The 25,275-nt window shown below is 38.3% G+C and overlaps 3 protein-coding genes across 4 annotated transcripts; 2 read left to right on the top strand and 1 right to left on the bottom strand.

Annotated features, from left to right (window-relative positions):
• Nucleotides 1-1,427: 1,427 nt before the first annotated feature.
• rwdd2b (RWD domain containing 2B) lies at nt 1,428-4,876 on the bottom strand. The gene is made up of 4 exons (XM_062419282.1): nt 4,471-4,876; nt 4,307-4,374; nt 3,279-3,647; nt 1,428-3,179 (listed from the first exon to the last, which is right to left on the bottom strand). The coding sequence occupies exons 1-4, from the start codon at nt 4,681-4,683 to the stop codon at nt 2,927-2,929; spliced, it is 903 nt and encodes a 300-aa protein (XP_062275266.1). The 5' UTR covers nt 4,684-4,876; the 3' UTR covers nt 1,428-2,926.
• A 122-nt stretch (nt 4,877-4,998) lies between these two features.
• On the top strand, nt 4,999-11,399 carry usp16 (ubiquitin specific peptidase 16). Of its 2 annotated transcripts, XM_062419739.1 has the most exons (19): nt 4,999-5,055; nt 5,132-5,250; nt 5,411-5,477; nt 5,578-5,774; nt 5,867-5,970; nt 6,063-6,175; nt 6,362-6,594; nt 6,690-6,785; nt 6,882-7,012; nt 7,123-7,210; nt 7,528-7,609; nt 7,764-7,855; nt 7,940-7,993; nt 8,088-8,255; nt 8,695-9,358; nt 9,484-9,578; nt 9,784-9,870; nt 9,986-10,133; nt 10,223-11,399. In XM_062419739.1, the coding sequence occupies exons 3-19, from the start codon at nt 5,417-5,419 to the stop codon at nt 10,333-10,335; spliced, it is 2,526 nt and encodes an 841-aa protein (XP_062275723.1). In that variant the 5' UTR covers nt 4,999-5,055; nt 5,132-5,250; nt 5,411-5,416; the 3' UTR covers nt 10,336-11,399. The 2 variants fall into 2 exon arrangements, with proteins under 2 accessions (XP_062275723.1, XP_062275724.1); XM_062419740.1 differs by lacking the exon at nt 5,132-5,250 and having other exon boundaries at nt 5,018-5,055.
• A 367-nt stretch (nt 11,400-11,766) lies between these two features.
• LOC133980889 (transcription regulator protein BACH1-like) lies at nt 11,767-18,543 on the top strand. Its single transcript, XM_062419745.1, has 5 exons — nt 11,767-12,243; nt 13,831-14,093; nt 15,017-16,159; nt 16,241-16,447; nt 17,287-18,543. Exons 2-5 carry the CDS (start codon nt 13,854-13,856, stop codon nt 17,635-17,637), a joined length of 1,941 nt encoding a protein of 646 aa, XP_062275729.1. The 5' UTR covers nt 11,767-12,243; nt 13,831-13,853; the 3' UTR covers nt 17,638-18,543.
• The last annotated feature ends 6,732 nt before the right edge of the window (nt 18,544-25,275 follow it).

Here is a 25,275-nt window from a genome sequence, read left to right as displayed (position 1 = left end):
GAAGACAATTAATATTCTAATGTGTCATCACTGTGCTGATCCACCTATCAGCTATTATCCAATAACCTTTTTGGAATATGTTTGCAAGCTTTCCAATCATCAAATGATCATCTTAGCTGGAGGATATTTAAATCACCTTACCTGTTCTGTCTTTCTACTGTCATTGCCGTCTATACCGCTTCACTGCGTTGCCCCTTTGCAATTACATTACCACTACACCACCACCAGTGTCAAGGCCCCATCTATGGCTCCCTAGGGAAGATATCTGTTCAGATGCTATTTATAGGGCTCTCACCCTATAATTTATTCTAATTGACAGGGTCCACGCCAAAGTCTTTTATCAAATAAAGCTTTTGCATTCCTGATCACTTGTGGTGTCTTTCCTGATGGAATTCTGTCCCAACTGAAAGAGGTTTTATTAGTGATTCTTTAGAAAAACTGGCAATTCATACTCCATTTGTGATTGCAATGTGAAATCTGTATTGAAAAAATGTTATTCATGTCAACTTTGATGGCATATTGACTGATGTCTTGCTAATCCCAACTCTACACAAATGCGAAAAGAGACGCTCAGAGGTATTACAGGCAGAAATACTGATCGATTAAGAGCCCTTGAGCATTTTTAATCAAGTAATGCAAATGTAAAAAATATTACCACATTATTTGACTAATTTGTGTATCAAGGTATTGCTTCATAAACTTTAAGTGCTGTTGTATATATCTTTGTTAAATTTTGGGATATTTCAGGAATTACTTAACATATGGATTAGATGTGCCATCTTCACAATCCTACTACTATTCAGAATATCTCCATATCTGCGAGCCAGATAACTACTCTATGGTGGTTGTGTTGTTAGAAGCAAACTGAAGAAACTAATTAGTTAGTTATAAGCTGGAGTTGTGGATGCACCTGGGAGTCAAGCTTTCCTTGATAAACAAACAGAAGACCCCTCTGACGAGTCTTCTATAGACACAAGTCAGAATCAGTCTATTGGACCAAGTGGAAGTAGCTCTGATTGGGGTGGGTATCCAACCCCTGAGGGCAAAGCAAGAACCCATAACATCCAGAGGAGCAGAACAGGGCTGGCAGCTGAACCAGTAGCAGAGTAACATCTTCCAGACCAAACGTGTTCTGAACCTCAAATCAGGAAGAGCAACGTCATCCTCATTCCAATCTGTGGATCTATTGTTTGTCCATCAGTTAGCATTTCTACGATAGATATTTTAAAAAGCTAAAGCACAAAATAAACCCAAAAAGCATAAATGAGACTGTAGAGGACTGGGTTATTTTAGATTTTAAAAAGACAAACTCCTTACTGTTATTAGTTTTGACAGCTCTCGTTGTGAAATGTACGATGCCATGGATATAAACATAATACTCATGACTCTTCACATCATAAATGATTACAACATCTTCATCTGAATGGTTTATTTATGACAGTCATATATTACACATGACAGTTGTTATGACAGCTGAAATTGTTTGAACCAAATCATTATCAGCATTATTTCAGGTTAATACGTCCTTTGAATGCACATTATTTATGCCATTTGGTTTGAACAGGTTAACATCCCAAAATCAGATAAATTCAAAGGCTGCCACATTTTCCAACTTTGGTTATAAAATACTGCCCTCTGCTGGGCAATGTACACTATTTGCAAGTAAACCCAGTTCAATGTATGTAACTACTCATTACTTTTGTTCATCCAGATGTGCATTTTTTTGATTTCCTATTAATCCTAATCCTAATCGTTCTTAGCTAGGCAGGACAGCCTCAGGTTGTCAAGTACAGCCCTAGTACCAAAGTACTTCTGAAAAGGCAGTAATAAAAAGTACAATATAGTGGTTTTTATCAGTTTCAGTTAATATTTAACAAAATGTAGTGTGTAATACTCACTAAAGGTTCAAATTCCTTTGAAGAGAATATCTTCCTGGTGATTCTGTAATTATACAGAATTAGAAAGCATAAAGTGTATGACTTCCCCCAATCGTATTATCTTGTAATATGCAACAAAAATGCTATAAATTGATACTGGCCTTTCAAACAGTGTACATGAGGTACATCATGCTGAAAATCACATCAACATCACATCAACATCAATACCTTATATTTAATACAGTATAATTACATTTTCTAAGAACCCTTGAGGTTCAAAATCAATACAGAAATCTATATGAATGTTTTAAATTTTCATTATTCCATCTCAGTCTTAAGAGACTAAAAATACAATTCATGATGAATAACCACAAGCGTTAATGCTGGAGTGTGATCCACAATTCACAATTTAACTAACAAAGGATTCAAAGAAAATTAGAAAAAGACTTTCCATGGCCATGTTATCTATAATTTATAAAAAGAAAATCAAACGATTTCATAAACAGATAAGCAGCATATTGTTGACTATGTTGTCCAATTATTATATGGTATCAGATCTGAAAACCCTATAATAGTCTGATAGTAATACACAGAGGTACCACTACAGGAAAGAAACACCTAGGGCAAGGTGTAATCTGCAGCACATGCAGCATCATTACAATTGCAAATATAACTGGGGTCCTTGAGAAAACTCTCCAATGAACATCTTCTGAATGATTCGTCTGAAAAATATGGCAATTACCTGTTACTGTAAATGCAAAAAACTCTGTTTTTCAAATTACAGTTTCTTCTGCCTTTTATTCCAATGATGTCCCAGGTGCATTGTAACGACAGTGTGACATCCCTAAAAATGGGGTTCATTTATTTCAGTTTATTAAGTTCTTGTGCCCGCGTGTTCACAATCCATTTGTTTTCCAAAAAATCAAACAAACAAAAAAAAACTGTAAATGCATTTCCATTTTTCAGTTGACACTTATTTTAGGAGAAATTACTTCAGTGTCAAGGCACAACTCAAATACCTGCACATGATAATTGTCTAGGTCTGACTACTACCTGCCTTCGATGCCAAAATATATCTGAAAGACATCACAACAGCCTTTCTCATTTAAGAACTGGTAGAGCAGTCCAAGGTCCATGTGATTACCCCTGTTCCCATGGGGGTCAAACATTGCCTCTTCAAAGCCTGTGAATTTGCGCAGGGAGTCTATACTTTGAACAGTCCCTCTGTCCTCGTCCTGATGATCAAGGGGAATATCCTCTCTATGTCGAATCATGATCTTCTTCCATGTCAGAACCTTCACTCTGTGAAATGGGAAAAAGTTTGGAAAAATAATAAACCTGGTACCTCAGCAGGTTTCTCACTGTGATATCAGCAGCTAAAAATATCAACACTCAAGTTACCTGGACCAGAATTCCTCGCAGGCAGATTGAAGACCCTCCACACACACAATACCAGGCTTTCCAGGCATGCTAAATCCGGACAAGCCCAGCTCCTTTGACCACTCCAAAATATTCTTCCTCTTGGTTTTGTTGTAGATGTGGTGACTGTAAATCCACAGTCGACTGAACACTTCCTGTGGCCGTGGAGAGGCAGACTCTCTCTTGGGAGCCGGTGTTGCTGATGAGCTCTTATTAATGAAGACCTGCAGGTTGTCTTTCACCCAGTCCACAGCAGAGAGCACACATACTTCCCCCTGGCAGTTCTCCATGAGGTATGCATTGAGATCTGCGTGAAGCTGCGTCTGCTGGGCCCGGCTGAGACCAGCACACCTAAAACACGGATAAAAAATGCTGTGAGAAGGATTCAGAGAGCAGTCTACACCACTTGGACACACTAAGATTTGCACTGTAAACATCACACACACACACACACAAAAAAAAAAAAACATAGCAGACCCCATCCCATCCCCTCCTTTTTTTTTTATGTATCTATTTAAGTAGCGTTTTCTTTTTTATTTTAGCCATTTCTTTTCTATTACTTTTGATTCTTATTTCATTAGTTAAAGTATGTACGTATATGTTTGATTTATAGTAAAATGTGTGGGAAATGTGTGTTTTGTGTTTATGTGATGGAGAAATCATCGCAATAAAGTTGTTTTGTTGTTTTTAAAGATTTTCACTGTAAACATCAAACACCCACACAAAAAACATAGCAGATCTTCAGAAGGCTTACTACAACTCCAAAACAATATTTTCTAGTAAAGTCAATTTACTGCTATTTCTGTTTTTTTGCATTGTGTCATATGAATAATGTCCTCACTATTAGTATAAAATGGCATTACTGTTGTCCAAATTAGGCATGCTACTGGATCATAATTCATTGCATTGAACATCAGCTTGATTTCAACCATATCATCCATCCCCAGCAGCATCACAACATTTAATACACATATTACAGTATACATCAGTAACAGTAGAAACTGGCTTACCGGACAGTTATTTCTGGCATCACACTGGGATATTCAGATGGATAGGCGCAGGATAAAATGACATCTGCCTGTGCGGAGTAACAAGAGAAAGAAATGAGTCACGTTTTTATTAAAAGACTCACTGAATTCACAATGAGACATGATGATGAGTTTTGTCTGGTTACCCTTCCCGTGTGTTCAGTGTCCAGCTTGTGTTTGATGAGAAACTGAGGTCTGGAGGGAGGAGGGCTGTCTGCTGAGGCTGACACCTCCACGTAGTCCCTGAGCTCAGCTAGTGCCAGCTGGTCTATGAACTCCAGCTCCTCCAGAGTGGGGAACATGCTGGTCAACAGCTCAATCTCTGCAAGCTGACACTCAGCCCACTCCAAGTAAGACATGTTGATAATGACCAAATGACTATACTGCTTAAAGTAATTTCTAATAACTGTTTAAAGAGATGTTCTCGCTTTATGTCAACGCGACATGTTGCTTTTCATGATAAAGTAGCTCAAAGTTAACTCGCTGTTAGAAAAGCCCGAATGTAAAATATGAATAAAAGCGACATATAATGTATTTAAACACCAGAGCAAGTTGCCTTATAATACCTGCTAGCTACCCTAGCTAGTAATAGAGGTTTGTTGCTAGTCGGACTATTTCGTGTGGCGCACACAGGATATACACGTACGGAGCATCAGAAACACCGACACCGTCACATTTTGTTCCTCTGTTGTCTGCATGTGTCAGCTGGGATTTTCTGCCAAATCAGCGGAGTGAGTTTTAAGCGAAATTGTAATTTTTTTAAAGCCCCTTTTTCTTTTTCTTTATACCTCAAGACTTTCTCTTTAGGGTTCCGTAAAGTAGCTAGCTCGTAAAGTAAAGTGAAGTATGTCAGGATTAAGAGTCTTCATCCGCACAAAGTAAACGAAACAGAAAATTGTGAAAGGTTTGAACCTCCTTTTGTGACTGTAAGTTGCAGGATCATGAGGGTGAATGTGTTGTTTTGCTTCTAGCACTGAACATTTACAATAATCATTGTTATTTGCAGCATGTTTAAGCCTGGTTTGTGTGTTGGCTCATGTGACTATTGGGTGTGATTTCCACTCATCTCTTGATTCTCGTGTTCAGGTGAAGATGGGAAAGAAAAGAGGGAAGGACAAGAGCTCCAGAGAGGATGAAGAAATAGACCTGGCAGGTAAAGAATATGTCATCATCTTCAATGTCATATTACAACCTGTGGATGGGGCCTATGATGAGTTTGCTGTTATTATTTATTTATTTGTGTTTCTTCATAGGTCCATCATGTAGGCACATTAAGAAGGGAACAGACCAAACTCTTCTCAAGAAACTTTCTGGGAATTCTGATTGGATGAATTGCCAGGATTGTAAGCCTGAGGAAAATGACAAAAATACCAGCACCACCCAGCCTCGGGACCCAGAAGAGGAAAAAGAGCCAGCAGCAGTATGGTTGTGTTTGAAATGTGGCCATAGAGTGAGTTTATGTGACCTTATTCATTCAGATTTTGACACTGTATATGAAGCGACTTTTAAAAAAAATGAATGAAACTGCAACTTTTCCACAAGGGATGTGGACGACACTCTGAGAACCAGCATGCCATCAAACATTATGAGACTCCTCGGTCAGACCCACATTGCCTTGTGATCAGCTTGGACAACTGGAGTGTGTGGTGAGCATGTTGCTATGGTGCATACATAAGTAGGCATATATTTATTTTCAAAACTCTTTCTATCTTTGTATAATGTGTTGTCAACCCCTCAGGTGTTATATATGTGATGATGAAGTCCACTACTCTAGTACTGGACAATTGGCTCAGCTGGTGACCAACCTTAAAAAGCACACCTCAGCAGATCCCATGAAGAGACCACAGAAAAGTAGGTACCACAGGCAAGTTTAGCATTACTGTTTAATGGCTTTGTTGGTCAAAATGACATGTTTCTACTAATAATAATAATAATAATAATAACTTCGATTTATATAGCGCCTTTCAAGATACCCAAGGTCGCTTAAACTACTACCATGTCCACTCTGATTCCACTGTGTTGTGTCTGGTTATTTAGGGGTAAAAGAGGAAGACAGCATGTTGGAAGTAGAGCAGAAGACAGAAACTGTAAAAGCAGAGGAGAGTGAAGACAAGGAAAACAAAGAGAACAAGGGCCACCAAAAGAAAAACACCAAGAAAGAGAGTGTTGGGAAATCACAAAACTCCAACACAATGGAAGACACTGGTGGTGTCTCTGTGAAGGGACTGAGCAACCTGGGAAACACATGTTTCTTTAATGCAGTGATTCAGGTAAGAACACATCATATAAGATTCCAGTCTCAAGTTGAAATGAGAGCAATCTTAAATTCTTTTTAATTTTTAAATGCTTTCACTGTCTTTTCCAGAACCTCTCTCAAACACAGCTGTTAAGGCAGACTCTCAACAAAGTGACGGAAGAGAAGATGAGTCTTAACATTGAACCTAATACCTCCTCAGATCTGGTGTGTTGCCATCACCCTTTAAATATTTTATTTTTACGACAGCACATTTGTCCTGCCCTATGCTGTTTATTACTTCTTGTTTTATTTTGCTTGCAGGAGCCTATTGTAGTGCAGGTAGACCAGCCAGGATCCCTGACTTTGACGATGTGTCAACTCCTCAATGAGATCCAAGAATCTAAGAAGGGTGTGGTAACACCGCGGGAGTTGTTCACACAAGTCTGTAAAAAGTGAGTGTGGCTACAAATTGAGGTGGAACTCAGACTTAAGATGATTTTTTAAATGTGCTTCCTTGCATCATTACATAAAGCATGGGTCTCGCCTTGTCTCTTTTCTGCAGGGCTGCCAGGTTCAAAGGATTTCAGCAGCAAGATAGCCAGGAGCTGCTGCGTTACCTGCTGGATGGAATGAGAGCTGAGGAGATCAAAGTACGCTCTCAGTTTCAAACAAATCTATCTATGTATCACAGCGGTGAAAGATTTCCACTTAAATTAACACTGTTGCTGTCCAAGTGACCACGTGTTACTTTGCAGTATATTGTAGTGGCAACAGAATAGTATTGCATTGTATACATTTCTTGTAAGCCAGCTGACATGTATTTCACTATGTACTTTGATTTCTTAAATCAGGCTCACTTGCACCAAGTAATCCAAAATCTAAATTTGAATCTAATCTAAATTTAGTGTCAAATTGAGGACACTTTATGCATATCATTTAAACTGAAAGACTGTGTTTGTATCTACAGAGAGTAAGCTCAGGGATAATGGAGACATTGAAACAATCTAGACAAAGTACAGATGGAGAGCAGCTGAAAACTCTAGTTAAAGGTAAGTTGTAGCTATATTCAGTAAATTATATTAATTGCAGTCACTGTCATGACAGCAAAAAAAACCCAACACTTTACTAAAGTATACAGCTTTGGCACACCTTATAGTTTGTTGTGAGAAATGTGGTCATCTAACACTGAACTTTAAATTTCAGAATATGAGAAAAATGGATTTCCAAAAAACTTTGTTGACCAAGTTTTTGGTGGGGAAATGACCAGCACTATAATGTGTCAGCAGTGTAAAACGGTATGTATTGTGGAGAAAAAATGAGGGAAAACTATCAGCATCAGGTTAAAATCATGCTAAGTGATCACCACCTTGCTCTTACAGGTGTCTGTAGTCACAGAGATGTTTCTGGATCTTTCTCTTCCTGTTTCTGAAGAGGTAAAACCCTTATGAGTACTTTTTGTGCAATTTGTTAGGGAATGATTTATTTGTGTTTTGTACCATTTCTTTATGAATACATCTATTCTTACAGGCATATAGGAAGAAGAACCAGAAAAAAGTAAGTCCGAAGACCAGTGACTCGAACCAAGATGACATAGACAGCCCTGCTTTGACAAATGGAAATGATGACATTCCCTCTGGGACTGGAAGCAAATACCAGCAGAAAAAAGCCAAGAAGCAGGCAAAGAAGCAAGCAAAGGTACCTCACAGATTGTATATAAAAATAAATTCTTGTATTGCAATTTTTTCTTTCACTGTAACACTCAGCCACTTTTTGATGGATGAGTGTTGAATAATTACCTAACTAATTAACTAATTCAATGGTATCTCAAACTTTTTTATGTCAAGGACCCCTAAACTGACACAAATTAGACCATTGACTCTCATTTGATACAATTTTGCCCAAGGGCCCCCAATCTGATAAACTTTTTTTTTGCTCTCACATATTTTACTACAGAAAGTGTATGAAATCCATGACCAAAATAGTCATACATTCTGTGAAAATAAATTATTGCCCTTGTTGCTTGGGCACCCCCTTGAACCTCCTCAAGGGCCCATTAGAGGTCCCTGGACCCCACTTTGAGAACCACTGAACTAATTAACTCAATACTGTATTGCTTCCTTATCTTTACCTACAGCATCAAAAGAGGCAGCAGAAGCTTGAGGGCCGAGTCACTCTGAACAGTCTTGCATCTCCAAGCGAACAGACAGATCCTGCTGCAGAGGAAGAAGATGGAGAAAATGCTGACATAGAGACACATGATGAAGCCCCACAGAGTGAAGGAGATTCTGCACAAACCAGTGTCTCTGAAGAGAACCTGAAGAACCTTGACACGGTTCAAGCTGAGAAGGAAGAAGAGGAGGATTCAGTGATTGACTGCGACTCAATGGATATATCGTCGGTCAGCAATCGTTTCACCATCTTAGAAGAGCAACACTCGAAAGATAGCAACTTAGATGAGGAGAAAACATCTGATATGGATCAGGAGGCAGAAGAAGACACACAGCTAGTGAGTGAAATGGAGAAAGTCACCTTGGATGATGCCTTCATAGAATCTGATGCTGGGGAACAAATCGTGGAGAGTGAAGATGAACCGCTGGAGAATAAAGAGTATACTGTAGTAAACCAGGACCCAGAGCTTGCTTTCGAAACACTGGCCACCAGGTCATCTCCTGAGAAACAGGAGTGTTCTGTACAGTCGTGTCTGTTTCAGTTCACAGAAGTGGAAACCCTCACACAGAACAACAGCCTTCTGTGTGTCGCCTGCACTAAACGACAGCCGAACAAAGACAAAGCTGGAGGTATCTTGAATCCATCCATAATAAACCATTTTTATCCTTTTGACTCTGATCTTGAACACAATTGTTCATTTTCTAGTTGGGTAACAATTAAGTTTATCATTATACTTTATTTGTCCTTTCTGCAGGATCTAAGAAGAATATCTACACTGATGCCTTGAAGCAAATGCTGATCTCCTCTCCCCCGCCGGTGCTTACCCTCCATTTGAAGAGATTTCAGCAGGTGATCCACTTAGAAAGATTTTCAGCATTTACATATCTTTGATCCAATGCACTGTCTGCCTAGCTCTTTTTAGTTCCACAGCTGCAACCAAACTGAGAGCATGACACGTTGTTTTGGTTTTGATAATTTTTTTCTTTTATGAGGAACAGAAACCTTCTTTTTTTTAATCTGAATTTTGATGAGATCACTTGTTGTTTTCCTCTAGAATGGCTACACTATTTGTAAAGTGAACAGACACGTCCACTTCCCTGTGATACTGGATCTTGCTCCTTTTTGTGCAGTAAAATGCAAGGTAAATAACGAGATTAACAGCTTTTAATACAATTCTATACTCTTAAAGATGTATTTATGAATGTGTTAGTGTTTTAATATCGCCCCAGTACTAACAAAACATTTTCTCCACACAGAACGTGACAGAGGGAGATAATCAGATTTTGTACAGCCTGTATGGTGTTGTTGAGCACAGCGGAACAATGAGGTCAGGCCATTACACAGCCTATGTAAAAGTTCGACCTCAGTGCCCTAAATCCTCATCTAATGGACTTGCAGCAGAAGGTAGGTGTGCTCAGGCATGAGAATCAATAAAATAATAACTTGAATCTGATATTTTAAGTATCTCCTCTAACTCATCTCCACCTCTGCAGAGACACCCAGAGGATCCTGGTTCCATATAAGCGACACAAGCGTCCAGCCTGTGAGCGAGAGCAAAGTCCAGAGTAGCCAAGCCTACCTCCTATTCTATGAAAGGATCCTCTAATCGAACTGTCCATCAGGAAATCCACACAAACCAACCCGCTGCTGATTCAGCTCAACAATAGAAGGGATCTCACACATGACCAACCTCAACCTGTACTGTCAATAATTCAACCTGAGCTATGTTTAAATGATTTTTTTTTAACTCTCCTCCAGTGTTCGTTGCTCAAACCTTATTTAAGTGTTCTTGGTCAAATTTGACCAGTCTGTTTTAACTGTTCTTATGTTAACACAAAAACCAGAAATCATCACCAAATTTAACACTTTTATAGTTGTTAAACATTGTCTCAGAGTAATGGTTAACATTTACAAAGTTATCATTTGGCTCAAAAATATTGTCCAGAGACTCTTGGATAGAAAATCGCCTAATCAGTCTCCTACTCATTGTGTTCACAGAGTAAAATGAGAGCAAGGCACAAAGCTTCATATATGGGGACTGTGAGAAGATATGATACATTGTTTGGACTATAAGGTGCAGTTGAAGTGGAGGGATGGAAACATAAGCATGAGAAAGAGACTGGGGACAAATTTAAGGAAAAACCTGAATAAATGAGTGGAGAAACAGTACAATCAAGCAATTAACATCATGCTCTGTGTTATGTATAACAAATGCCCAGTTGATTCTTTTGCCATCTTGATTCTTAACAAGATGGTAGGATTATCAAAGACTGCTCGACTGGCTGGTGTTTCAATAGGAACAGTGACTAAAATGACATCTACATTTAGATCTATGGGAAAGACATCACTAAATAGGGTCAGACATTGTAGTCGACAGCGCACATTGATGCTTGTGCATTAGTGCGATATGTAAGAAAAAACAGAAGAGCAATGATTTGGGTCTACCTGTCCCGTTAGAGGGAAGGGTCACTGGAAACCAATACACAGTTGTTCTGAGTGATCACCTTTATCCTACAATTACACATTTCTATCCTGATGGGAGTGGTCTCTTCCAGGAAGACAATTCCCCCATCCATAGGGCAAAGGGGCTCACTGAATGATTTGATGAGTATGAAAATTATGTAAATCATATGATATGACATGGAGCATTGAAGCTGTTCTGGTGGCACATAGTGGCCTAACACCTTACTAAGACACTTTATGTTGGTTTTTCCTTTTATTTGTTTAGTCTGAAATATGTTGTTCGTGTGGGGTAAAGTGGGTGGGGGGGCCGGTGGATTAAAGGTGGGGCGGTTGTGGTTTTGGATGTTTGGGTGAATTAGTGTGTGTGTATAGGGATGTTTTCCATCAGATGGGTGATCATATTATAGTCTTCCCCATTCATTTCCTATGGTGGTCATTTTTGACCGGGGACACCAGCGATGTAACAATGTTCACTGAACTACTCAAAATTCACTCGATGTGTGGAGGATATCATGAGGCCTTGAGGCATTCCGATGAAAAACACCATTTTTATGATGTATAAAAGTTGTAAATCGGTCAGATTTGACCCGAACACTGGATGATATTATTCAGAGAAAACATCTGTCAGTGTTGGTATTTTATCACACTAATTGAGAAAGTTATTGTGTTTCAAATGGCAGTGTGTGCAACATGGGGATTGAACAGACTCTAATTGATACAACAACAAAACAAGTTTCAATTCAAATAGACAAATGAAAGTGGTGGTGGGGAGGGAGTGAGGGTGAGATTTGTACTTAATATTTATATGTTATTTTTTACATATGTCATAATGTCATCAACATGTAATGAAATGTTTTAAAATGTGAAAAACTCCCGTGTGTGCGTGCTGTGGCCTGCTGACCGTCGCCTCGCACTGAGCCTGCGCAGTACGTGCTGACTATTTTTCCTGGTCCGTAGTACTGTCACATGAGAGGAAAGTCTGGTTCCGGATGACCAGATCCATCCCTGCTTAAAATTACCCAATGGCAGTATTATCAAGCTGACATGACAGGTCTGTGAGCATTTGACGTTTTAGACAAATAGTTATAAAGTGACATACGGTTGTATTTTATTTTATTTTTATAGCCAGAAACAGGAAGAATAACGTGATCGGTCCGCAGTCGTTCCAGCTAATGGTCGGCCTAGTGGAAAGCTTTGACTTTTTTGACACATTTCTGATTACTATCAATCTAAATGGACAATCCTGATCAAATGTTGTGAGCCGATAGAAACATGAACAATAATTTTCAACACCTTAGGATGTTTCATTATACGTCCGTGCACCGGGCCCTGTTTCGGTAACTTGGGCTAAACATGAGTCAGCATTTTAAACTTGCACTGTCCCAAGTTGAGTTAACAATTAAACCCGTCCTGTCTGCACTCCTGAGCATTTATTATAACATTTTTTAGCTTTATATTTGGAGGTTACAAGCTACTAGCTGTTAACTTGCTATATTAAATGTTGCAATGTTTATTTTATGTGGCTAATGGTTTTAGTTATTGCAGTGTTAACATCGTCACTGCATATTTTCACAGTAAGAGTAAAAGAGAAACAGTGCAAGCCTATGTTGCAACCTCCATTTATAGAGCCATAGTATTGCATGTATACGGTTAGCTGAATCAGTAGATTCAGTATTACGCATTCAGCCAGTGTTGAGTGTTTTATTGTGAAACTTTTAACGGGATCATGTTACTGTCGCGTGATCCAGCTACCCAAAACTATATCACCTTACATGTAAGGATGTATGTGGAGGTAAAGAAGTATATTTGCTGCAGTTTAACATCAACATATGACTAGTTATCTCGTGTTAAAAGGGGATTACAGTATTGCTAGGATGAGGAACTATCTCAGATGCACTGAAATGTTTTTGCAGACTTCAAGGGATCAACCCACACTCTCAAAAAGCTTTCTGTGATTTGTTCTGGCATTGCACCCACCACCCTCTGCCAAACACAGGGACCAATTAGTCTGCAACAAATTATTATTGCCTTCATCAATTATTCAGCAAATTATCATCTAGATTAATTGATTACTCTCTATTAAATGTCAACTAATAGTAAAAAAATAAAAACATCCCTGCCTGGTATTGAAGGTGAAGTCTGTCATGGAAAAGTAAGAAAACCGGAGAATTAAAAAAAAAAAATGTTGCTTATTCTTTTTCTTGTGATTGATTAATCACAGTCAGATGCAACAATTCATCAATTAGTCGATCTGCAAATGACCAATCAACTATTCTTACAATTGATTAATCATTTTGAGTTATTTTTTTGTAGAAAAAATGCTAAACTTCTGTGGTTCCAGCTTCATAAATGTGTTTTCTTGTGTGGTAGTAAATTGAATATCTTTGAGTTGTGGACTGTTTGGACAGAGCAAAACAAGAAATGTTTGTCTGTGTGATTTGACAATTCACCATTTTTTAAGACCAAATAACCAATCAATTATTGGAGAAAGTAATTGACAGATTAATTGATAATGAAGTGTTGCAGCCCTTTTTGGCATAGTGAGACACAATGTAACACATTGGCATCTATTTTGGCAAACAGGTTTGTGTGATCATGTTGTTCATTCGACCCCCCCCTCACTCCCTCTGTCACGCAGGCTGAGCTTGTACAGTAGGAACCATGTCGGTCCAAGCCCCTCGCATGTCAGTGTTCACTTTTCAGTCTGCAGTGCACAGTGCTCATGTTCTCCAGTGTCTGAATGAGCAGAGGCAGCGGGACGTCTTGTGCGATGTGACAGTTGTGGTGGAGAACAGGAGCTTCAGGGCACATTGCTCCGTCTTGGCCTCCTGCAGCGAATACTTTCACAGCAGGGTCACAAATGTCACCAGACAGAACCCCATCATCACTTTACCGGACGAGGTCAGTCTCCTACTGTTCAGCTGAAGGATTTGGGGAATATTTCATACTGCAAATGATTTGTTCTGTGCATTAATATATAAACAGATCATTAATATAATATAACAGTGGTTCTAGTATCTGCCATTGTTGAATTCATTAAGTTAACCCTTAAACAGGCAACATGCACCAGGAGATACATACATTTTTTATACCTTAATAGAGGCAACGTGTCCTGGTGGAGATACAACTCATAAAATCCAAAGTATACAATTTTTTTTTTAAATTATTTGTGGAAATGTTTACTTAGGTGCAAATGAGATAACTTGTAACAGCAAAGTAAATGAAAAGACATTCATTTTCCACTTCTACCTTTTAAAAGGGTTAATATAGAATTCATCAGGCTTGATTCAGATCACTGACATGCATTACACATGCCATACGCCATTAAACTTAGCAAGCTGCAATATCCATACAAAGAGTGTATCATGCAAGACCAGCAACAAAACAATTACAAAAAATTGCTTTTTATTGCATGATATATACAGTCGTTCCTACAGATTGGTCATGAAAAACACAAACGCTGCCTTATTTTCTGTCAAGGAATAGATGACTGTGTGTAATGTAACTATTGCTCCAATTTGTTGTAGTGTAAACCTTCAAAACATCTGTGACAGCAATACACCTTTCAGTCCTGCAGAGAATAATGTAATATCATACAACTTTGTTCATTTTGGATGACTAATGTGTTTAGTAGCCACTGAACTTTATAAGATGTAAAGGCTTTACTGTAAAACACTTATTATACATTTCATAACAGGTATGTAACAGTCCTGTTGTATATACTGCTACTTTTTGAGCCAGTCAGGTTTTATTACAGTATTCTATATGTAGAAGTATGAGTTAAATTATGCCTCAACAAATTGCTGAATTTCCTTTTCCCGCAGGTGACTGTGGAGGGGTTTGAACCTTTACTTCAATTTGCCTACACATCAAAGCTGCTCTTCACCAAAGAAAATATTCATGCCATTCACAGCAGTGCTGAATGTTTAGGATTTCATAACTTGGAGTCAGCATGCTTTGATTTCCTCATTCCAAAGTTTTCTGAAGGCAAAAGAACCTCACAGGAGGTCAGGCATAGAGCCTGTTGTCGAAGTCGGGATCCCAGCACAGATTTTGGCTCCAGCGTAGAGAGCAGCCAACCAAAATCATTTGAGTCACACAGCCCAGTGCCTTCAGGAGGTGATGAACAAACATCACAGTGCCCTCAGAGTGCACATGGTCAGACGAACAGCGGGGAAGAACACTTTTGTTTGGAGAACTGTGGGCCACAAATCGCCCCCTTATCTCTTGAGTTAACAGCAAATGGTGTGTGCCCCATGTTGGCATTGCCATGCCCAGACTCTGACAAAGCAGATCCCTCTCAGTTCTGCGAAAGAGACATTTTAGAGATAGGAGATGTGTGTAATCAAAGTGAGCTGAGTTTGGCAGACTGCGGCTTACCCTGTGAGTTGTCAACCCCGGGGGATATGAATCCATCAGAGCTCATTCAGTCAACAGGCAGAGATGTTAAACAGAATGTTGAAACGCTTGGTGCTGAAACCAACTGTAACCCCAGTTCATGTCCACTCAACACATCAGGGGCAGAAGATTGCAGTGAGTTATTAGAGCAGAGTGAGGCTGGCCTTGAACAACAAATGTCAGACCCTACACTGACTGCTCTAAGCCATGAAGAGGGATTTGTGGAGAGGAGCAGCGTGGAGAGGGAGGTGGCTGAACATCTGGCAAAGGGGTTTTGGTCTGACCTATGCCCATCTCAGGCTCAACCACTCCCCTTGGACCCCATAGACCAAAACAATCTGGCAAAAGCATCAGACTTTCATTGGCTTAAACAGCTGGATCTGAGCTCCAGTGTAGGAGACTGTCCCTTCCTCAGGGACTTAGGGACAGGTGATGACCCAGCCTCACGCAATGACAACCTTTCCCAATCAGAGAAGAGCCCCTGCATGTCCTCCTCCATCAACTCAGGGGATGATTCAGACCTGGACACAGATGGAGATACTGAGGCCAACAACAAAAGAGCAGAAGAGGTCATTGTGATATAAAGCTGTTGTTTGCCTTTTGAAGGTTTAAATAAAACAAATCTGATGCTTAATCGTTTTACTCTACAGATTCAGCTCCCATTCCCAGTTCAGCAGATCTCAACGCTGAGCCGGAGTGCCTTCCAGCAGCTCCTGAGACACCATCAGCTGACTCAAGATCAGCAGGAGTTTGTCCATGATGTCCGTCGGCGAAGCAAAAACCGTGTGGCTGCGCAGCGCTGCAGAAAGAGAAAACTAGACAGCATAAACGAGCTAGAATGTGAAATCAAAACATTGGTGAGTTTTGTTTTAATCTCGGATATTTTCAACACATCTTTTTTCACATTATCCAACCTGATGTTAAAATACCCTTATCGCCCTCCAGTGGCGATCATGAGGAATTTCAACAATGTTGGCTGAAGTTTTCTCCTCCCTAATAAGTCACTGGCACAGTCCCCACCGCTCCTTTTACCATTCATCCATTTGACATAACAAAAGTTATTTTTCCAATTGAGGTCAGTTTAGTTAATTGGAGCACATACTGAGGAGAATATATCTAATGAGAAAGTAATGTTTCTCAATGCAAAATATTGTAACAATTAAACTACTTTATTTGCTTTTGGCATGGGAAAAAAGTTTTTTGGCAAGTTAAATTTGCTTGCGTGTATTTTCTGTTTAGTGTTTTAACTGTACATTAATTGGAGGAGATTGGTGGGTGTCACAAATTGACGTTTTTTGTATGAAAACACTTCCATCAAGAAATCTGTGCAACCAAGGCTTGTATCATGAACCATAATTAACCTTTAGCCTGCTTTCTGCTGGCGTAGCTCAGGTTTCCCAGTATTGTGAAGCTGGCTCACTGTAAGCCAGGTAGATCAACATGGTAACCTATGCTACACAGCTAACTGGCAGGTTATGAGATTTTTGTGATAGCAGGTGGATGCTTCTCCTCTTGTGCATTTAAATTGCATGGGTGTAAATGTGGTAGCAAATAAAAGCAAAGAAGATTGAACCACTAAGTGGGTATTTAATTTTATTAGGTAATCTTCAATCACACTCTCTATCCTAACAAAGGTTTATATCTGAATAATGAGTTGAGAGTGTTACTGAGTTGTGCTGTCTTTCACACTCTACAGAAAAGTAAGAAAGAGAAGCTGCTGCAGGAGCAAACTGAACTGGAGCAAAACCTGGAAGACGTGCGGCAGAGTCTTTGTGGGTTACATAAGAGTGTCAGCATTGAGTCTGGCTCTGATCAGGACCACCTGCAGCTTCTTGCCAAGCTCACCTCGCCAGACTCCCAAATTACTATCAAAATGGTAAGTTGTTCCTCAGAGTCTGACCCAAGTGGGCCGCCTGTAGAAACTGTTCAAACTGCCACACCGCAGGCCAGCACACAGACAGAAGAGGCAGAATCTTCTACCCCACAGAGTTGCCCTGTTTCTTCTTCTCTCCTCAATGCTTGTTTGGAAATCAATAACGGCTTATAATTGGACTTCGGTTCCAATGTCATTTGTAATCATAGAGGACCAGAGGGCACAGAGTGTACTTTTGATTATATACTGCAATTCCCATTAGGAATAGATATGCTTTCCTTTTTATTTCACTGAACGATTTTCTGCCTGATATTGGAATCTTGAATTGACATAGAAAAATGTCAAACTATCTTACTGTATTTCTATGATGCATTTCACTGCAGAAAAACACAGAATCCAGTAATCATAATTTCAAAGGTGCAGACAATTTTCAGGTAATTTCCATAAGTTTCCATTTGTGAACTAGGAGGTTGTTTCTTAAAATTAAGTTTGTTTTTTCTCAGGGAAACTCATAACCTGACTGTACTTTGATGGCTAAGATAATTCCTGTGCACACACACCCCCTTCTCGCCTTTTAACACCTGCACACACTCAAAGATATGAAAATAATGTTTCTTTTTCTGATTTCAGGTGAATTAACCTATCATAATAACCTTGTCATGTACTGTATTATTCTACCATAATGCTATTTCTTTGATTGAATATGCACTTTTTACAGTTGGTTACAATTAATTGTTACAGCTAACACAACTCCTTATCAGCATTATTTGAATGCCAATGCATAGTTTAATGAATAACTGTCACTCTTCCCCAATATATGAGGAATAGTTTCAGTGTATCTGTTACAGAGGAACGTATGGTATGCATATTTGATGGAAAACGTGCCTTATGCAGTAGTATAGTATTAATTCAGAATGATAAAGGCAATCATTTTATATTCTTGTCTTAAACACTGTTGCACATTAATCCAGATTGAATTGAACTGATGGCATTCTCTTATGTTTAAGTCTGTCTGCACGTTGAGTATTTTTATTAAAGGCTTTTATGGATTACAGATTTAAATAAACAACATTTTGTGTACTATTTAGTGTCTCATTTCATCAAGCAAGAAGTGTGTCCCCTATGCTGATATACCATGCAGTACCACAATTTGGCCAGTAGATGGAAGCACCACCCTGCTCATCAGCTATTATGGTCTTTGAATGGTAGTGTTAACTGTTCATTCTGAAATTTCTCTGCTGGTATTTTCTCATAGATAGCTATGTGCAAATTCAAGACATACAATTGCTTTTTTTTTTAAACTTTTATCTGTAAAAAAAAAAAAAAAGTAAACATCTACAAATGTAAGTTGAACCTGAGCACTAAATGAGGAACTGGAAGCTGCTGCAGAAGTGTTTGTGCTGTCATTAACAAAATGAATATGTGGTCTAAAGGGTCATGTGCATATTGCACAAGCTTTAATGAACATGCATAGAGACAGAAGTCAATGCATTTTCAACTGATAGCAAAATTATGGACTAAATTAGGGCTGAAATTAAAGGCAAACTCAGATTAGGGTGATAAAGGTACCTAAACTATAAACCTTATAAAGTGAAGGTACTGAGAAACTCGGCACACAGGAAATTAAAAAAAGTAAGGCGTGTATGACAGCCATCTCTGTAACCAAGCAGTGCACACTGAGTTGGAATACTTATTATGCTGTAGGTGCAAGGAAGAGGCTTGATCATATCTGCCTGAGCTACTAGCTTGGTAAGGCTGCTCTCAAAAGATGTTTCAGTGATAACTGTTGTGAAACAATCTTTATCATCCTTATAATGCTAATTATGTCTTGAGTAGTTTTCATTACAATCTTGATTCTATGCTTTGCACTATGGCAACCCAGTTCTTATGCAGCCCCCTTGGCACATGGGTGCACATTAGTAATCTCATATCAAAATATAAGATACCCTCAGATAGTCACTGATGAGACAAAATGTTAGATAGAAAGTGAAGCTTACTTTTCATTATGCATATTCCTCACCTCACATTTATTTTTCTGCTTGTATACAAGTTAGATTTATGTGTATAATGCACAGCAACATCCTCACAAACTTTGTTCGAAGATCCACCTTTAAGCTAACCTCACAACATATTTGCAATCATTGAATGACAATCTATTTCATTGTTGGTTGTTAACTGTTTGTCCATACACCTAGTTCAACTAATGTTTAAGCATGTTGGAGTTCATAGTGCTATATTGTGACCTGACATTGGTCTGAGTGCTCCCTGTCATTTCAAAAGGGAGAGTAGCTTGTTGCTGACTTGGGCAAACCAGACCAACATTAAACTAAAAAAACATTTTATGAATGCCATTCATTTACTTCTTTGAGTTTGGTCAGTGCTTGCCTTGTTGTTTTGTGTGTCCTTTAAAATAGCTGCAGTAGCACTTAGGGACAAGGAAATAAAAAGCAACCTTGTGTTTTTCTCAGAACACAATCAAGGTTAAAGTGGTAATTACACTGACAACCTTGAAGCAACTAATAAAAGACCTCTGAGAAGTCTGCTCACACATACACACACATGCACACACACACACTGACATACAAAGCCGTTGCATCTAAAAGTCAAAAGGATTACATGATGATGATAATGCCACAGACATCAGATATCATCTCCTGGTGCTGCCATGACACACATCTGTAGAAAATCCTCATGTCGATACTTGTCAAAACTGGCATCACCTTCAAGTATCAAAGCTCTCCAAAGCATTATGAATTGGACCTATTTCCAAATTTCTCCCTAAAAAATTTGGATTCTTCCCTGGTGTTTGTATCTTTTATGCACAGTTTGGATTTTGGAGCATTGTAGCGCAAAAAGTAAGATTATCCTCTTTTGCAAGCTACACAGGAAGAGAGACTTGATTTGAGGAGGAAGCAGCTGTGCGGCATGGCAAGGTCAGAGGCCCATAATCCGCGGCCTCATTCATGCAAGATTAAAAACCTGCTCTGAGTTCTGATTAAGAACGCAGGGTTAGAAGATTAAAGACCAGCAAACAAAATGAAAGCAGTTTAAGCCCAATCCTGGAATTCATCAGAATACCAAAACCTTAAACTGTCATTACAACGTGAGATTAATGCAAAGCACACTTGAACTCTGTATCTGTCTTGATAAATCTTCTGTGTCAGAGCATATATTTCCTTCTTCTTTTTTTCAAAAAATCTGGACGAAGTCTTATCACTTTGTTCTGTCTTTTTCCTGCATGCAATGTCTCTTTTTTTTCCTTTAAATTATGCGTTTTAAATGATGAAAGAATTGAGATAGATTGCTGGAAATACGATTACCTGGTCCTTTATTTGTTGTTTTGTTGGATACTGCATGGTTTTATTTTTCAAAATGAATTAACCTACTTTTGACAATGACTCCTGTGATTATCCTCTGAAAGACGAGAGTCGTGAATAACTTGGGTTGCAAAGATTAGGAAACAGGAGGCGAGGAGAAAAACAAGGATTAGAAATTAAAACATCTGGAAGTTAGCTTGCTTGTAAAATTGCTGAAGCAGAGAACAGTAATATTTATAGTAAAATTTACTAACAGCATACAATGTGTCACTCATGGAGCTGAGTGGACTTCTCCTGCAGGCTAATGCGTACTGATTTTCAATACCACAGATACAAATGTTGTCTAGTAGATATTGCTAGACATGCAGCAACATTGTGAGATAAATTGCAGGATGGTGGTTGCAAAAACAACTTGTCCATATCCACTTTCATTTTCAGACAAACATGAAATTTCCAGAAAAGCACACAATCCAATTGTTGGAACATCAGAACATTACAAACCGAAATCCCTGATATGATTACATTGATGGTGAGGTCTTCACCTCAGTAAACACCAGATTATACCCTGATACTTGAATTAGCTTTTAGTTTATTCACTGTAAGAACGTATGTTACACTATCTGTTGTGGACTCCTGAATGCAGAACTCCATATAGAGTGAAACTACATATAGTTTTCAAGTTTCTCAATCAGGGGTCAAAATCCTAGAGCAAGACACAATACTTGGATAATCAATCCCAGCATAAGGTCCATGACCTTCTTGCCACACAACATAAATCTTATAAGCTGTTGAGCTACTGTATCCTAACTGATTACGCGCTGCAGTCGCTATGAACTTCATTTTGGGGGTAGTGCAGAGATGGGGGCTGTATCCCATTGACAGGATTATATAAACAAGGACCATAATACTGTAATCTCCCAGAGAAATGATAGAAACCAGGGGACATACCAACCCTAGCTAGCTAGCACCCTGCTCTTGAACCGTCAGATTAACAAGCAGCTGGTTGTACCGTGAAAGATTACATTCACACTTGTTTCTTGTCTGAACCATCCTCGTTGGCTTGCAAGTATAACACTGGTAGCACAAGGAAAAGTGCCTTTCAAGATCTAACAAAGAAGTCATACTGTACCAGAGTATGACTATTTAACATTCATGAGAAAATTGCAAGAATCTATCAGTGTCAAGAGTTGGCTGAAGAAGCAAAATCAAGTCCTGCAATTCTGTCAAGTACATTGTTTTTAAGCGACTTCAGTGTTGTGAGAGTTAGATTCAGCATTGAGAAATGTTTACGCTTAGCAGTGCAGATATCTGCAAGGTTTAAACAAAGCCATTATTCTTTGAACAAAGTTCAATTCTGTGGGTTATTCGTGCATTTGATACATGCTGCTGTTGACTGGCTACAATTGGGGAACAGAATGTTTTGATATTTGTCTGTATTATAATTCACAGCTCAGCAGCAAGAACTGACAATTTAATCCAAGACTCTTCACTTCATTTACATTCAGTTACAAAATGTAGTCACTGTTGTTGAATGTAGTCAGAAGGTGACTTTTTTCATTTGTGCACTTCAGCTGAAGACGTTGGGCTTAATAGGGATTGTTTTGAGAATAATCACACTACAAATGTCTTTTGACAGTGCTTCCACGACCTGATTTAGATGGATGAAAATCTGCACTGCACGTGTTATTCGCCTATAAGTAATCCACTGTGATCAAGAACAAATATATATTTATAGAGCAAAGATGTATTTTAAAGCAATTTATTTTATAACATTTTTTTTAAATTGTATTTTTCAAGTTCTGCTTCATGACCGATTAAAACAATATTTTAAACAATAAATATAAGATTAATCTTTATGAATAAATGATATTAATGAACAGGATTGGAATGAAATTAATTTAATATCCTTGGTGATGGGTGCAGACTCTTTCCTTGCTAAGGTTGCTGTTGTGCTTTGTATTGCAAAAGTAACATACTTTGTAATCCTGCCCTCCCCTTGACTTATATATTTTTCTTCGTCATGTGACACTTTAAAGAGATACCCAGATCTTCCATCACCACACTGAAAGGAATCAACTGCTGGAAAATAATAGATATAATAGGTGAAATTGTAGAATTCAAGCAATGCAGTGGACTTCTTTGAAAGAGTTAATTTATAGTTTAATTTTGGCCTTGCATGATACTATTTCAAAGACTGAGACAACTCCAAAGAAACTTGAACAAATAAGTTTTTGCCACTATGAGCTAAGCATTTTAAATTGCTGTAATCACCTGTATGATAGTTAACATAAACAATACAAGGATGGGACCTGAATAGTTCAATTTGCACCAGATGAATCCTGATTTGATGTCAAAATGTTCCGTGTTATGTTGATGGGAAATCACACTCAGTTTAACATTTTTAATTGCATTCAAATTGTGCCCATGAACAGTTAAACCTTAGCCCTTTGCATATTAAAATCATCTCTCGAGTGATACTAATTAGATAGTCAAAACTGTAATTCCATTATGTGCATACTAGTGGTGATCTATTGACTGAATGACTTCAGTGCTGACTTTGGATTCTCATTGAATGTTTGGACTGATTCATCCAAATTAGCATTATTTTTGAAGCAATCATATAGCTGCCTAATGACAATTATCCATGTTACAGTTATAATTACATTTTCCATCTGCTAATTGATTCATTGTAGGGATTAATGATGAGGCATTGTACAAACATCTATTTTTTTTCTTTTCTCAGGAAACGGAGATAAAGAATCGGGTTAATGGTGGTTGTTGAATCCCAATTAACTGTCTTCATTCGTAAGCATAATTAGTTCAAACTTGAAATTCTGTCACATTGTCCTGACTGTGACGTAACTCCTGTAATGCAGAGACAAAACAAGTAAAGCTCAGTGTTACCTGTCAGATTTTAGGGAAGAATTGCATTACAGATGCAGGATTTTCTGAATTCCGTCACAGGACAGATCTCACATTTTAAACCAGGAGTGTGTAATATGTTTTTATAATCCATTCCTTAATAAAGATGTCATTTACAAGCTTAAGCCTGAATGAGGTAAATATGGGCCTGATCAGTGTTGAAAACAGGTAAAAGGAAGGCTGTTAGTTACCAGTGTGATGGTTTTAATAACCATTCTTGGGGTTGTAACAAATCACCTGCTTTAATACTGAATCTCTCAATGGTTTAACTGCCTTAGGGATAGTTGCAATACACCCTATGCCTTGGTAACACATTTTAGCTATTATGCAGAGTGAAAAAATAGTTTAAAAATACACTTCTACATACCGATGGTGCATGAAAAAGATTTGCAAATGCAGAATAGTTTGTTCTCAGTGTCTGGATAACTTAAAAATACAAGCAACACTTAAGTATGCCAAAAAATAAGACCTTGGTGATATACAGTGTAGTACATAAGCATATAGAAAGAATATGTGTAATATGTTTTCTATAGTGCAGGCCGACAACAGTACTATACAAGAAAACTTAAGAGTACTTATCCTATAATCCTTGTTCTCTAAGAATGAATCTCTACCGGGAACAACATCATGAGACACTGAAACAAGTATTTAAAGGAGAAATGGGGGTTACTTATCCTGTAAACTGAGTTCTCTGGTACCATAAGTGAAGTGTTTTATGAAAACGTTCTCCGGAAATGGCTCAAATTATTGTTTGAAAGAGAACTCAAAGGGTAGAAAATATCACTTCAATCAAATATGAAAAATGGGAAAGACTAGTAGTTTTACAAGACTTCAGATCTTCTTAATGTAACCCAAAAGTTTCATGTGGTTGTTATGATGTCAGCATCCCATAAAAGAAAAGGCTGTGCATGCAGAGAAAGTAGAGTACACACCAAAACCAAACAACCAGAAATAAAAGGGTTAAAAATTGTAATGTTCTGACATAACTTTAGTCATTCTGAGACAGTTCTGACATGACAAAACTTATACATGCATGTTCATGAAATTCATATAATAGAAAGAAAAAGAAGTGTAGACATGAAGCAACTGGATGAATCAAATCTTGAGGGAGCACTCATTCATAAACAAATCGGAAACAACAGTCAGTCATTAATAAAATCAAAAGATGTCTTGAAATACATGAGTACATACGAAATTGGTAAGAAGTGGTGCTTTTATGTCAAAGTTCCTGTGCGCTATAAATATGAAAATCCCAAACATTTTATAACAGAATACTCTCAAACCTACTGCGATTGTTGAAAGTGACATGACAAACATGCCTCCAAAGATACCACTTACTATCACTTACCCACAATATCATAGCATGACAATGACATTTTCTTTACACAAAATAATGTTACAAATTTTTTTTTTGCAAAAAACAGAAAGGCCAAGATGGTCAAGTGTCACGATGTCAGACGTCGACGACCATCTGTCATCATAAAAAGGGTTTCAAACGTATTCTTCCAATTAAGACTAAAATGTTCATGTGCTCTACATCAAAACTACTGAAAACACTAAACTCACTGCAATA

Source organism: Scomber scombrus, chromosome 5 (assembly GCF_963691925.1).
Source record: "Scomber scombrus chromosome 5, fScoSco1.1, whole genome shotgun sequence".
Lineage (NCBI taxonomy): Eukaryota > Metazoa > Chordata > Actinopteri > Scombriformes > Scombridae > Scomber > Scomber scombrus.
The sequence above is the reverse complement of the archived record's forward strand: the minus strand, read 5'-3'. Positions and strand labels throughout refer to the sequence as shown.

Coding starts and splice junctions, on each gene's coding strand:
- rwdd2b (XM_062419282.1), bottom strand. CDS start 4,683: ATGTCTTACTTGGAGTGGGCTGAGTGTCAGCTTGCAGAGATTGAGCTG. Junction 4,375..4,470: donor ACACTGAACACACGGGAAGG/GTAACCAGACAA, acceptor TACTCCGCACAG/GCAGATGTCATTTTATCCTG. Junction 3,180..3,278: donor TGCGAGGAATTCTGGTCCAG/GTAACTTGAGTG, acceptor CCCATTTCACAG/AGTGAAGGTTCTGACATGGA.
- usp16 (XM_062419739.1), top strand. CDS start 5,417: ATGGGAAAGAAAAGAGGGAAGGACAAGAGCTCCAGAGAGGATGAAGAA. Junction 5,775..5,866: donor GTTTGAAATGTGGCCATAGA/GTGAGTTTATGT, acceptor CTTTTCCACAAG/GGATGTGGACGACACTCTGA. Junction 7,610..7,763: donor GCTGAAAACTCTAGTTAAAG/GTAAGTTGTAGC, acceptor TTTAAATTTCAG/AATATGAGAAAAATGGATTT.
- LOC133980889 (XM_062419745.1), top strand. CDS start 13,854: ATGTCGGTCCAAGCCCCTCGCATGTCAGTGTTCACTTTTCAGTCTGCA. Junction 14,094..15,016: donor TCATCACTTTACCGGACGAG/GTCAGTCTCCTA, acceptor CTTTTCCCGCAG/GTGACTGTGGAGGGGTTTGA. Junction 16,448..17,286: donor AATGTGAAATCAAAACATTG/GTGAGTTTTGTT, acceptor CACACTCTACAG/AAAAGTAAGAAAGAGAAGCT.